Source organism: Micropterus salmoides, unplaced genomic scaffold (genome assembly GCF_014851395.1).
Source record: "Micropterus salmoides isolate LMB-PRFRI ecotype aquatic unplaced genomic scaffold, ASM1485139v1 Ms_hic_scaffold_13, whole genome shotgun sequence".
NCBI classification, from domain to species: Eukaryota; Metazoa; Chordata; class Actinopteri; order Centrarchiformes; family Centrarchidae; genus Micropterus; species Micropterus salmoides.
Window position 1 is genome coordinate 25,706,771 of NW_024040374.1, and position 13,938 is coordinate 25,720,708.

The 13,938-nt window shown below is 44.9% G+C and overlaps 1 protein-coding gene across 7 annotated transcripts in view; it reads left to right on the top strand.

Annotated features, from left to right (window-relative positions):
- palld (palladin, cytoskeletal associated protein) overlaps positions 1-13,938 on the top strand; it is a 53,729-nt gene that overhangs the window by 38,080 nt on the left and 1,711 nt on the right. For 6 of the 7 annotated variants that reach the window (XM_038716538.1, XM_038716539.1, XM_038716540.1 and 3 more), the window contains 11 exons: positions 5,032-5,706; positions 6,455-6,599; positions 6,992-7,093; positions 8,204-8,242; positions 9,189-9,410; positions 9,818-9,967; positions 10,357-10,445; positions 11,440-11,572; positions 13,144-13,351; positions 13,441-13,606; positions 13,757-13,890. In XM_038716538.1, coding sequence (XP_038572466.1) covers positions 5,032-5,706; positions 6,455-6,599; positions 6,992-7,093; positions 8,204-8,242; positions 9,189-9,410; positions 9,818-9,967; positions 10,357-10,445; positions 11,440-11,572; positions 13,144-13,351; positions 13,441-13,606; positions 13,757-13,890 — 2,063 coding nt within the window. The remainder of the gene's footprint in view (positions 1-5,031; positions 5,707-6,454; positions 6,600-6,991; positions 7,094-8,203; positions 8,243-9,188; positions 9,411-9,817; positions 9,968-10,356; positions 10,446-11,439; positions 11,573-13,143; positions 13,352-13,440; positions 13,607-13,756; positions 13,891-13,938) is intronic. The other variant, XM_038716541.1, reaches the window with a different exon arrangement.

A 13,938-nucleotide genomic window follows, 5' to 3' on the forward strand; every position in this document is an offset into this window, starting at 1 on the left:
AAATAGCCTGTGTCAGTCAGAAAGTAGACTGACTTCTTCTCAGCCACTCTTCACGTTCTGCCTCTCTTTCTCCTTCTGGCTCTTCTTTCCCTGTCCTCCTCCTCCTCTCTCTCCACTCCTGCTGTTAATCCCATTTGATGGCAATGTCTTTCCCACTCCAATCCAGAGAAGAATGTCTTCAGCATTCTTGCTATAGAGAAAGAAGAAAAAAACACTCCCCGTCTCACTTGGACAGAAAGAGCGAAAGGCGGAGCAGTGGGGAGAAGAGGGAGGGATGGATCGAGGTATATAGAGAAAAGGAGGCCTCGCTGATTGAAGAGAGCCCTCTTCAGATACTCTTGGATATGAAATACGAGCCCAGATAGAGAGCAAGGGGGAAATAATAGAAGAAGAAAGAAAGTGGGGCAGGGAGAAAGTGGCTGAATGGAGCAGCCGTGAGCTGTTGGTGTGGCTGGAATAAGAGAAACGCTCTGTGCTACGGTTTTAAGAGAGAGGGGAAAGGAAAACAGTCTGGTTCTGTTTTATGTGGTGTGTGCACAATTAGAGCCAAAGAGAATGAGGAGGAGGGGGTAAGGGGGCTGGGGTACCCGGGGAGGAGAGGGGTTGAAAATAAGTTAAGGACACCAGGAGAACAAAGGCTGAGAGAGAACATGTCAGCTGACGGGGAAGAAGTGAATGAATGGAAGCTGCAGAAGGGGAATAATGACACTTTTTCGTATGTGTGACATATCGTGTGTTCCCAGCAGCAGCCTGGTCTATAGGGGTATGACAGCCTGTGAGATTAAATTGAAACGTTCTTGGAAACTTTGTGGCTGCTTTGTTAGTCTGCTGTCTCTTATGAGAGTAGAGGGAGGCAGACAGAGAGAGGAGGGAGCCAGGAGAGTGATGTGTGTGAGACAGAGTGAGGACCAAATAAAGGTGCACGAGGAATTTTACATTGGAACAATTTGAATGGCTTTTCTATGTAACCGCTATTATAGTTCAAATCTGATGCAATGCTCAATTCTCAGTCTTTTCAGTAAATGTTTAGAAATTTCCCAACATGACACATTTCCAGTTGAAGATGACACGAAACTTACCCTTAGTTTTCTAAGAAATTTGTCCTGCAGTTTAAACAGACAGACAGCCTTAGTCATATTCTGCCAGTCTGAAAATCATTCAGACATCAGCTCAGTCACTATGTCAAACTGATGATATTTTCCTGCTCGGGGGCATAAGTCAAGTTCATATTGACGCACTGTAAGGATGACACAATGCTCAGCAGTGAAAATAAATGAGGAAACCATAAACCAGGTGTGTGTGGCTGCAGCAAAACAACTGTTGAATCCTGCATTTCCACTGTCACTTCTTGGGAAAGGTTTCCAAGGCTGTGTTTGTGTTGTAGGTGTGATACCAGAGCTCAGTTTGACTATTTGGATATGAATCATTCACTAATGGCAAGGGCATGCTAAGCCACAGGTGCTTGCAGAAACAAACATACAGAGGTGTAATGCAAACAACCAATGGGCCTATAGCCTGAAAGTAGCCAGAATACCCACTAAAGCCTTTCCCTGTGCCACTTGCTACACAGCCTAGAAGATGCCTTGTGCCTTTATGCTTCTAATCTCACTTTTATTGTTTATAACAGGCACGTCCTCAGTTCCCGTCATGTTGTTGTTTACAGAAGGAAACCCCTCATTAGGCCATGTTCACTAAACTGCTTCCTGTTGACACTTCCTTGCATGCTTCCTGTCATCAGCCGGCCAAGGCTAATAAAGCGGCTCCGTCTTTTTAGCCAGCTGCGGAGCTAACGAGATGGGCTGCAGATAAACCTGCGGATGGCTCCCAGCTTGCTCCGATAGGCGGTGGAAGAGTAAATTCGTTTCTCACACACCACGGGTCGTTGTTGTGCAGGAAGCACAAACAAGTGGCACAGAGTAAACATGGAAATTTAAGATGTTGAGGTCTTCATGTATGAAAGCAAGATGCTGCTGGTAGAGACCCGCTGTGTCTGGCACGTCTCATTGTTTAGCTGACTGATACATCACTGGGCTGTAAAACCCACTTTGAATTAAGTTACTGTTAAGCTGTTCCTGGATCTGTTTATTGAGCTTTTCCATGTAGAAGAGACCTTACTCCAGACCAGATTCCTCTTTGCCTTTACTACCTTTCTTTCTTTTTTGCCCCATTAAATAATTTACAGACAGGATCCAGACCAAAGAAAGTATTTTTCAGGGTGAAAAGGGGAAGACATTAGTGCTTTTTCTATTTATACCACCAAACGTCGGGGCATAAAAAGAGAGGGAGGGAGAGAGACATAAGAGTAATGCTGTGCTAGAGAATGACAGACAGAGGAGCTGGAGCGTTTTCTCTCAGCGAAGCACGGCACTCTGTGGGCCAGTTGGCTCGGACCAGAACAGCAAAACACAGGGCCGTTGGCATGGCGACAGAGGAACACTTCCCTCCTAATTCAGCCCCGCTCCGCCACATAGACAAAGAATAAGAGAGAGGGATGGACGTCTGTTCTGCTTCTCAAGCCATTTGTAGATACTTCATAATGGTTTACACAAGGCGCAGGCCGGGTTTTAGCAGGGGCCGTGCAGCTGGGATGAAAAGGCAGGACACAGTGTATATACAGCGGCCTTGTCCGGCACTTTGTGGTCAAAGCGGTCTGGACGATCAGATCTGGAGGCTGCAGGGTCACAGAGTCTGGATGACTCCCGTCCTTTGCTTGATGTAAATCCTTAAGTGGGCAATAAAACTATTCATGCAGTTGCAAATTATACAGGGTGACCTTTTCATGCACTGTCAAATATGAAGCATGCCAAATGTCTAAACAAGAGGCAAATCTAATTTGACAAAATGATAATTCTGTTGAATTATAGTTTGACACAGATGTCCAATCTCAGTGGATTTTAATGATAATGATTTTGTACCAACACCAACTTGTTAATACTTCCTGAATCAGGGATATATTGACCATACTAAGATGTTATGATGCAAGGTAAAATGGTTTCACAGCACCTTGGCTTTGTAATGAATGAAGGGTGCTTGTTTAGCCGTAGTTGCTTTATATAGAAAGTAAAGAGCGCCTTTTAAGGCAAAGGGGTGATGTCAGTTACAGCTGGATAACATCCACTCTGCCTCCTGCTCGTACATTTACATATATTTACCTATGTCAGAAACATGGGTAAACGCTGTAAAGGTCTTTGAGGTCTTTCATGCTGAGGCAGTAAAGCGGTGTGTTGGCCTGAGAGAGATGAGGCCATGAGGAAGTTAATTAATTAGTGTGTTTCCTCTCTGCTGGAGCAGACGGGCAGGGTGCTTCTGCCTGACGCTCCAAGAACACAGCCAAAAAAGGAATCAAACTGCTGCAGAGCGCTGCGAGCCTCTCGAGCTGCCAAACTATTCCTGTAAAAGCACTCTTTTGGTATAGGGGCCTGAACAGGAGACCTTTGGAGAATGTAAAGGGAAAAAATGTATACAGAGAGGAAGAACATATTGAATCAATCATGTGCTCTTGTGGTCAGTGAATTCTTTGAGAGCACCAGGTTGCGACAAGGTGGAATGATCACAATGGATGCTTTTGAATTAACGACTATTTGTTTGGGCATGTGAAGTCTCCTCTGGAGGGGAGCATATGACCAAAATAACCGTCTGGGACAGACTAATCAGTTATGTTGCTGTTGGATTGTGCGGCGGATTTGTTACACTATGCTACAACTGTCAGCTCTGTGAAATATTCACTGGTGTTGTTTGCAAATGTATACGTGGGGGAGGCTAAATGAAGGGGGGGGGGTTGCATTCTCACAGATGAAAAATAGTCGAAAGACTCCACTGATTGTTCAACATCTGGAAAACATTTGGGCACGTGAACTTGGTCCTGGTCCTGACAACATGCACCATTGGGATGTACAGTATATTCTGGACAGGCTGTCTCTGAAGAACTCATCAGTCTCACGTACACATAGTTGTATACTCTGAAGGTTTATACCGTCACCCTCTCCCAAAGATCCATGTCCTCCTCTCCTGATCCTCAAGGAGCACTTCTAAGAGTTTACTTCTGTCTTGTGGTTTTCAAAGTTAGTCCTTTTTAAAACCCTCGTGGTGCATGTAGGGCTTGTTCCAGTGATGCTATGAGAAAATAAAAACTTCAAATTTTGAGCAGAGGACACTACAAAATTTCTAACCTCCCTCTCTCCCACAATGACGTGACAGCACACTGAATCAACCAAGCTGGGGGAGAGACTGAACAACCACACCTCTATGAAAAAACACAATGCTTCATGATCAGAACCCATTACATATTTGTTTTTCTTTCATCACATTGCCACACCCCACCCGCGCGGTTCACTTTTCCTATTCCACAGAGAAAAACATCATATCTGCCTCTGACCAGTTTACAGTCCATCAGGGTAAACTGCTGCGCTGTTAACAGAGCTGTTTTTCTCTTAACTCTTGATTCCTTTACCATACTTGATGTAATGTCAACAGGCTGGCTTTTTCACAAGTCTTTGTTATAGGCTGGAGGCTGATAACCTATCAGTACATGCTGCTGGAGCAGCAGTTTCCTTCCCAGAACACACACTTACACACACACAATTTGTCTACATAATGCTGCTTTGCCTGAACCTCAGGCCTGACAAGTCATCCCCCTCAGACCAGAGGAAAAACAGTTCACTTCAATTCCTGGTGCAAACCGCCTCACCCACAACCACGTGCTGATGTCATCCTCAAAATGCTTTATGTCTTAAGTTATTAACATGTTTACGTATCGATATGTCTCTGCCTCACTCGGAGGTCCCAACACTTTGATTGGCATTTATCGATAATGCTTACATCTGGCCTCTAACTTGCTAACATTCTGCCAGTGGATCCAGTTGGACAGAGACCAGGTGGTGGTGTCATGCATAAATTGAAAACAGCTGCATGATTTTGTAACATTTTCTGTTCTGTTACTTTGTTACAAAAAATTCCTTCCTTCCTTAAGAAAACATAAGATGACTTTTGTTTCTTATAACTGTCACTGATGACCATGTTTCTGCTTCGCAGGAACGCTTCCCAGCTAAAGCAGCTGCAGGACCAGATTCTATTGGAGCAGCAAGAAACAGTCAATTGGCAGCAGGAGCAGCAGAGCCAGGAAGTCCCACCTCCACCTCAGGAAGTGCCTCAGGAAGTGCCTCCACCAGCTCCACCATCTCCACCTCTCCCCCCTCCTCCCTCCTTCCAGGAGTTGGAGAGCAACGCAGCCATGCAGGCCAGCACCTTCAACTACGCCCGGCCCAAGCAGTTCATTGCTGCTCAGAGCCCCGGTGGAACGGGCTACGTCACCCAGTCCTCTGGTTCCTCAGGGTCGAGCCTGTCCTCCCCGCTGTCACCTCCCACCTCGCACAAGCCGTTCAACAGGGTCACTATGCCCCCCTTCACCAAGGCCAGCAGCGTGGAGTCCCCGAGCTCTCCTTCTTTCCCACCTCCACCTCCACCCTTCCTCAGCTCCAGTAACCTGTCCTCTCCATCAGGCCCTGCCCAAGACTTCCCTCCCCCTCCGCCTCCTCCCCCTCTGCCCGTCTCCGTGTCTCCAGCCTGCTCAGATATGTCCTCGCCGTTCTCCTCCGTCCCTCCATCCCCAGCCTCCAGCTTCTTGTCCTCAGTGTTGCCCTCCACACCTTCCTCAACCGGCAGTCCTACAGTCAATGCCCTGGGCCTTCCTAAAGGCAACGGGACTGTGTAAGTATCCCACACGTGCACTTTCTTTACAGTGTCTGTCAAGCTATGTACGTTTTGTCTCAAGCGAGTTGAGCTCCCCGTCAGATAAACCCACTGGCAACTGGAGGCAGGATGTCTGCTAGATGGAAGATGACATGTTTACATTGTTATACAGCATGTTTACAGGAAAACGCTAACTAAAGAGCCCTTTTAAACACAAACCCACACACGTAGACACAAAAGTGTTCCTCTAGACCCCATATGGCACGAAAATATACACAAGGACCTCAAAGTGAAAGGTGTGTCAAAATCAAATAAACACTCAGATTTAAGTATTGTAGTTTACTGGCTGTCAAGATCTATCACCATCACTTCGTCCAGCTCATGTGGACTGCAGGGTTGCTGGATTATGATTTTGTTAGGTACACTCGCTTCTGATGGGGAGAAATTCAGTTATTTTTCCCCCATCAAGGACATTCCACTTTCAACTCTTTGCCAATAATTTTTCATCAGCCCCTCACTCGCTCCTGCACTCCCCCTCTCACCCCGGCATTCCTGCTGCAGTTGGGAGAGATAAGAAGACACACTGTGGAATGCTATAAGCTGGACATGTCCAGATAAGGGGGGGGATGTGAGAGAGCCAGAGAGGGAGCAAAAAGAGCAAGCGAGGACTAAGGAGTGCGACCCCTTGAGATAACGTGTGTGCGTCACAGAGTGCCACAACTTGAATGTTGTTGTTAAAGTTGTTTCTGTTTCGTCCTTCCTTCAGCAAAGCGTTCCCCAGAAAGTCCTCTGTCACCAGGACGCCTCGCCTCTCCTCTGACTCGGACATCCAAGGATCCAAGGACGCTGTCATCCAGGACTTGGAGAGAAAACTGCGCTTCAAAGAGGAGCGCATAAGCAATGGTCAACAGGTGTGTGTGTATAGAACGAGCGATTGGTGCATTTCTCTTTATATCTGTGTGTGTGTGTGTGTGTGTGTGTGTGTGTGTGTGTTAGTGTGTGTTGTAGCCTTATTCCATTACTGAAACAATTGTGCGTTTGAAGGCAGTTAGAGAATGAGCGTGTTCAGGTTATTAACACAGATTAACAAGTCATACAACTACGAATGAAAGCCATTAAAGTGTATTTAAACACGCTTTTGTGCCATGCACCCTCAAAGACATTCATTATGTTTTATCCATAAGGAATTACATCCCTAATTAACACAAGGCTTAGATATAGTAGCTAGCTGATGGTGTGTATAAGTGTGTGTTTGGCAACTCACACACTAACCCCCGCTGATCCCATTAATCCCTGCTTCCAGAGGTTAACCTATGAGGAGAAGATGGCTCGCAGACTGCTGGGCGCTGACAACGCTGCCACGGTCTTAAACACACAGGACACAGAGGAGGAGCCAGTCACACAGGTACTGTGGTTCTTCATCAGGATCCGCACACCTGGAGGGGAAAACAACACACATGCACACTCACCTGAAATCATGTCTACACCAGTATTTAGCTGTTTTTAATTATAAATCCCACTGTTGCATGTATACAACACAAGCACCTTTCTGTTTTGTCCACTGATGCTTTAATGGTGTCATTCCTGTCTTATGACTTCTGGCTCTCCTTTATATTCTGTTGAATCAGAGCACCCCCCACCGCCTGTCCCTGTAAACACTGTTGAAGAGCGAGTTATGAAAGCAGGGTATAAACATTGTAAAGTCCTCCAGAGCCCTCCATAAAAAGCTCTGTTTATGCAAACTGGTAGAAACCAGTGTTGTTGCAAACATGCTCGGGAGTAACACTGTTTGAAAGCCTGTGCAGCAATTTGTCTGACTTTGAGCTACCAAAAAGCTCTGTGGATGTGTCAGAGCACCTCCACAGTGTTGGTGGTTGGTTGACATGTAAACTGGTTTGTGTAAACATTTGTTTACATTAATACTTTAACAGGGCTCATTTCCACCTATAGAACAAAGTATTTGTTGACATTATAGTTACAATTACATTTTTATCATTTAAAATGAGGCCACATAATCTATATTAGTCAAAGTTTGTAATACTGGAAAAGTCCAATCACTGTACATACAGCAGAATGACAGTAGACAGGTGAAACTGGCTCTGAATGACAGTATCCTCCATTAACAGGAAGCACACACTGGTTAGTTAAGTTAAGATGCAGTTAAAGTTAACATCACTAGAACACAAGTTGTGTCCACACTGGCAGATGAGATCGAGTTACCATTAGCCTGTTGGCACGAGGAGCGATTTCATTGGTTGTGGTACTTTAGCGCTGCATGGCTCTGAGCACAACTCTGAGCGTGGTAATGTGTCTGTGAATGCATCAGTGACAATGCGTTGTGATATATTGTATTCTCATGCTTATACATAAGGATCTCGAATTTTCTGTTTTGACCGCAGGTAAGATTGCAAAATACACCCACACTGAAAACACACACAGAATAACTGTGTTTCCCACCCTGTGTGACAGTGACAGTACAACATGCACACAAAACTACATTTTTTTCTCTCAACAGGAATACAAGTCATCTGATAGAGAATGTTTCCCTCAAAAGGTTTTTAAAACCTTTGTTCCTCACTGTCACCTTCAGGTTCTTCATTCACTCTGTGTAACATGTCACTGTGTGTGAATGTGCATACAAAGGCACGCTCAAAGCTAGGATGTGTTCACTTTGACCAGAACAGGATCAGGCCTGGGAAATAGCTGATAAGGGAACAAAAGCCAGCAATACGGAATTTGTTGTTTGGTCCCTGTGGTTCCATATTGACCGTATAATCCATTCACACGCAGGTGTGTCTGGTAAACATGACAGAATTGAACTGATTGAGCGTGTGTAAAACTTGGTCTCTGCACCTTTTTACAGTTTGTACAATTGATTCAGATACTGACGCATGTTCAAGCTTGATTCTGTCAGCACATTTGGTTTAACCCAGATTGCACTTTGTTCTGTCTGCAATGCATGCTGCAATGTTACTCCTCATTTGAAATTTAAGTAGCAACTCAATTATATCTTAAGGTTAATTGAATATTACTTTGTAAGATTGTAGAAAGGAACAAGCTGCAGCAGCTGCCTCGGTACTATTACTGGATAATACCTCGGTAGATCAGGAGGAGCCACTTCTGTGATTGCTGTCGTTATAACTGAGTTCAGGAGGATAAATGCAGGTTCTGCAGCTGTGCCCGAGGCCTGTCATTATCTGTGTGATGTGTCATCAGACCATGCTGCTCTGCAGATGTTCCCTCTGCCTCAGCAGAGCTACAGTGATGAGAGATTGATGGAGATGGTGGGAAGGAGGAGTGGCTCATCTGGGCAGAGAGAATTAGAGAAGTGGTAGAAAGTTGGTAGTTTGGGTGACGTTGAAGTATAATAGGGCTTTCTGCACGCAGTGTGCTTGCCTTTGCTACACAGTCACACAAACTTTTTGTAGATTTTCTGTCCCAGTCGTTCTCTAAATCTTTTCATTTTTCTCTCTCTTTCTCTCTCTCTCTCTGGCACGTAGGAATACAAGGTGTCCAGCTTTGAGCAGCGCTTGATTAGTGAGATTGAATTCCGTCTGGAGCGTTCTCCGGTGGAGGAATCCGACGACGACGTGCAGCACAATGAAGACTCTGCCGGCCACGGGGTGGCACCATCTTTCGACCAGAAGCTCAAACACTACAAAGTCTTTGAGGGCATGCCAGTCACCTTCTCCTGCAAGGTCAACGGAGATCCCAAACCAAAGGTGGGAGGTTGTACTGTACAATTTACTGAAAGCATGTCATCACCCAGAATTATTAAACATCGTTGGCGTTGATTCTGTGGAGATTATTCATATTATATTAATATTTGGTCAATTTGAAGCCATTATGATGGCCTGGCTTCCTTTGCTTGGGAGTTGCTGATGTGTGATGTCGACGATGGAGGGTGTAGATGCTGTACATATGCTCTGTGTTGTGATAAGGGGAGGCCCTTTAGGCAAGAACACACAATGGCCTGGGCAGGCCGCCTGGCTCTGTCCACATTAATGGCATGGTGATGACAGGTTTCAGAATGAACCAATGAAATAAAAGAAAAGCAGAGAGACAGAGATGAAAATGAAACAGAGCAGTCTGATAGTCGTGCTCTGTTCTTTCTTATCTTGTGTCACAGGTCTACTGGTTCAAAGATGGCAAGCAAATCTCAAAGAGGAGCGAGCACTACAGGATCAGCCGTGACGCTGATGGAACCTGCTCCCTGCACACTGCTGCAGCCTCACTGGATGATGACGGCAACTACACTATCATGGCAGGCAACCCTGAGGTGAGCAGACGGGTGCAGAGCTCTGGAAAAAGAATAAATAAACAAAATAAATATTGTAGAAAATTCTGAGCACCTTTTCTTTAAAAAAAATAAATAAATAAAGTATGCATGCCCTAGTCTGTTTGGCTGCCCGTAGGAGATGTCAGCGTCCATTAGCGAGAAAATAATGAGTATGAAGATAATGTCTCAAGCCTGAAGAGGAAGAGGGCGTTGAATGAGAGAGGAAATCATGAGGGCCAAAAGTTCATGTGCTACAGGCTTTCTAACAGCCTTTTCCAGCTCTAACACTCACATTTTATTTCCTCCTCTCGGCCTGACTGCTGCTTTGGTGCGGTGGAGTGTCAACACCTCATAAGCTCCCTCTCTCCGTGTCTCTCTTCCCTTCACAGGGCAGGGTGAGCTGCACCGGCAGGATGATGGTCCAAGCTGTGAACCAGCGAGGCCGTAGCCAGCGCTCCACACCTGGACACATGCGCAGGTGAGGCATTACCGACTGACAGGAATAGGTGTAAAGACAAACAGAAAATCCCTGTTTTATTCACAACCCAGAGCTGCTGGCTGGCACATGTGCAGGCAGGCTGTTCACCATCTGTCGTACGTCTGTACTCACTCGCGCTTCCGTGCAGATTAAAAAGTGCGTTATGCTGACGTAAAATGTTCCAAAGCTGCTGCTATTTACACAAATGTTTGCTGTGAGCTGAATAAAGCGTTTTCCTTTGTTGAACTGTCTGTTCAAGAAAGAAACGCTCAGTGTTAATGAGAGGGCACACCTGTTTGCTCTGTTCTGTTTTTCGCTGCTCTAATGACCTTGTATATACAGTACGCATTCATCCAAGTCCAGATAGAGAAAAAAGCCCAGAAGATCACAGACCCCACCTGTAATCTGTTACCTGGATGAACGCTCCCTGAGCTCAGAGATTGAGATAACAATCAGTGTCTCCTGCTCTCTTTCTTTTCTGTCTCTGGCTGACGTGCAGGAAGAGTGGTAATGTCATTGTTATAGGGCAGAATAACAAGAACACCTATGGGTCATGACCTGCCCTTACAGGGTTGAGGGAAACTCTCATAGATCAAGAAAGAGTAAGTGGAAGGATGCCAGAGCAGGAAATAAGGACAGAAAATGCCCCTAAAGGGGGAATACATAATTTACAAGTGAGCACGAATGTGGAATGAAGTTTTTGTATTTAAAAGAGTATTGCATTCTGTGTCTTAAATGTTTAAATCCAAACAGGTTCATTATATTCAAATAATGTGAGTGTTCTCACTCAGGAAATATGTGCTTCCCTAAAAAAGCATTTATAACTTTTAACAAACTAAAGTTTCTGGCAAATGAAACACTTCTAAAAGCTGGAACAAAATGTGTCTGTTTTTTGACAAATTTAAGACATGTTTATGTTACAATTAATAGAAATGAACTAAAAGTTGCAAAAATGCCAGAAGTTGATTTGTAATCCCAATTCCCTCTCCATCAGGCCCAGGTCCAGGTCTAGAGATAGTGGTGATGAGAACGATAACATCCAAGAGCGTCACTTCCGCCCCCACTTCCTGCAGGCACCCGGTGACCTCATCGTTCAGGAGGGCCGACTGTGCCGGATGGACTGCAAGGTAAATACACGCCTCTTACTACTGAGAGTGCAACCTGTGCCAACAGTGTGATAAAAGGGGGAAGGGAGGTCAACGTGTTGCCCTGTGGTGGCCGCATCTGAATAAGAGAGAAAGATCAGGTAAATTTATCACAATGTGGCTTCCATTGGTAAAAGATTCATATAAGAAGTCGCTGGAGAGTGTTTGATCAGCTCTCACAGAAAAACTGGTCAGCTTCAGGACTGGTGCTGCTGAAGGACATTTTTAAAACTTATAGGGAGAACAGACAAATTAAGATCTGGTCTGGTATTGCATGTCAAGCTATGGTTTAGTGTGAATAAGACCTTATTATATAAGGCCACAAGTGAAGTCAGAATCTGCCATTTATACTTTTACTATCCCTCTGCCTGATTACTTACCGCAAGTTTAATCTAAGGGGATCACAGTCTGAAATAGTGGAATGGTTTAGCTAACAGCCAACTTAAGTTAAGCTTACGTGCTTCTACCCTGTATGTGAACACAATATCCAATCCCTGCTGCTACCCTTTGATAAAGGAAAGACAAAGAGATGGTTTAAAATAACTGAGACATGACTGGAAAGGCAAATGCCCACACCAAAGAGAATATGTTAATCATAGTAATAGAGAAAGCCATTTCAGATCCGCCCTTCAATTCAGTGTCTGTATTGCTTTCAGGGAGGCTCCGTGTCTGCTCTGCCAAAGAAACATTCGCCTTTCCATGCATTCCAGTTTCTTTAGGGAATAAAAACTAGCGGAGGCGAGATGTTTCATCACTTCCTCTCGTTGTGAATGGCTCAAAGCAGCATACAGAGGGGTCATTTTTCAGGGCGTGGTCAGGTTTTCCACAATTATGTCCGTTTTTTTACCACTCGTGCTCATCTCTCTATCTTCTTCGTCATTGCCTTGCCTCCCTCCAGCCTGCAGCACTTACAAACTCCTTGAAAACTCGTACATGTAATAAAATCAAAACAGACCCACAATTAACTCTCTATAAAAAGACTGCCTTTTTTATGCTTGTCAGAAATAAACTAAGCGTCTCCATTCCTTCTGAGACCTTAATGTCAACGGTATTTATAGAAAATATTTATTTTCAGATCATTTGTGGCTTTCCAAACTTTCCATGCTTAAAATGTCCAAAAGTGTATTTGGCTGCTTCCATAAATACTTATCACCGCTTAGTCTACTCTCCTCTGTGATATGTGTATTCACACATATCACAGAGGATTGTTATACAAAACACATGCATATCCACAAAAACACAGGCACATTTTCCAGATGGGCAGGAAACCCAACACCTACTTCAGGTGTTAAGTTTCTCTGCAAAAAGAGCCGTGTCATTTCTCAGTGCAGTTTATTCCCATGACAAAGCGTGTAGGAGACTAGGCTCCTCCACAAAAACACAACACAGACAGATTAACCAAACAGTGCTGTTTTCATACTCCCAATAAACACGCTGCCCCCACAGAACACATGGAGCTAATATACTCATTTGCTCCAACAAAAACAAGCACACACTGCGCCATGAACAAGCATTCACACATTTAGGGAACGTGAATGTCTGCTGTGTTGTAGGTGAGCGGCCTGCCCACTCCTGACCTCATCTGGCAGCTGAACGGACAGACCATCCGCCCCGACTCCGCCCATAAGATGCTAGTGAGGGAAAACGGTGTGCACTCGTTGGTCATCGAGCCCGTGACTAACCGCGACGCTGGCATCTACACCTGCATCGCCAGCAACCGAGCGGGCCAGAACTCCTTTAACCTGGAGCTCATCGTTGCAGGTAAACAGTAAAGAACAGTAGCTGGCATGTGCGTGAAGCTAGATAGATAAATATGTTGGCATGATTTGGACCATCTCATTTTCCCACAGCCAAAGAGATGCACAAGGCCCCTTCATTTGTTGAGAAGCTGCAGAACACAGTTGTGGCTGAGGGTCATCCTGTGCGACTGGAATGTCGCGTCACAGGGGTTCCCTACCCACAAATCTTCTGGAAAAGGGAGAATGAGTCTTTCACTCATAACACAGACAGAATCAGGTAAATTCAACGTGTAAAATTGCAAACAAATATTTTTTGATGCTTGCTCCAGCCTACATTTGTACCATATTAAACTGAACACACAAAAAATGGACATTAGAATATGTAAATAACGACATCCCTTAAATTTGTGTCAATTTTCATCCCCAGCATGCACCAGGACAACTGTGGATACCTGTGTATGATCATCCAGCCGGCCATGAAAGAAGATGCAGGCTGGTACACTGTGTCAGCCAAGAATGACGCCGGCATCGTATCCAGCACTGCACGCCTCGACGTCCACAGTAAGTTTGGACTCTAAAACACACACAGCGCTTGTTGAATCAAGCATT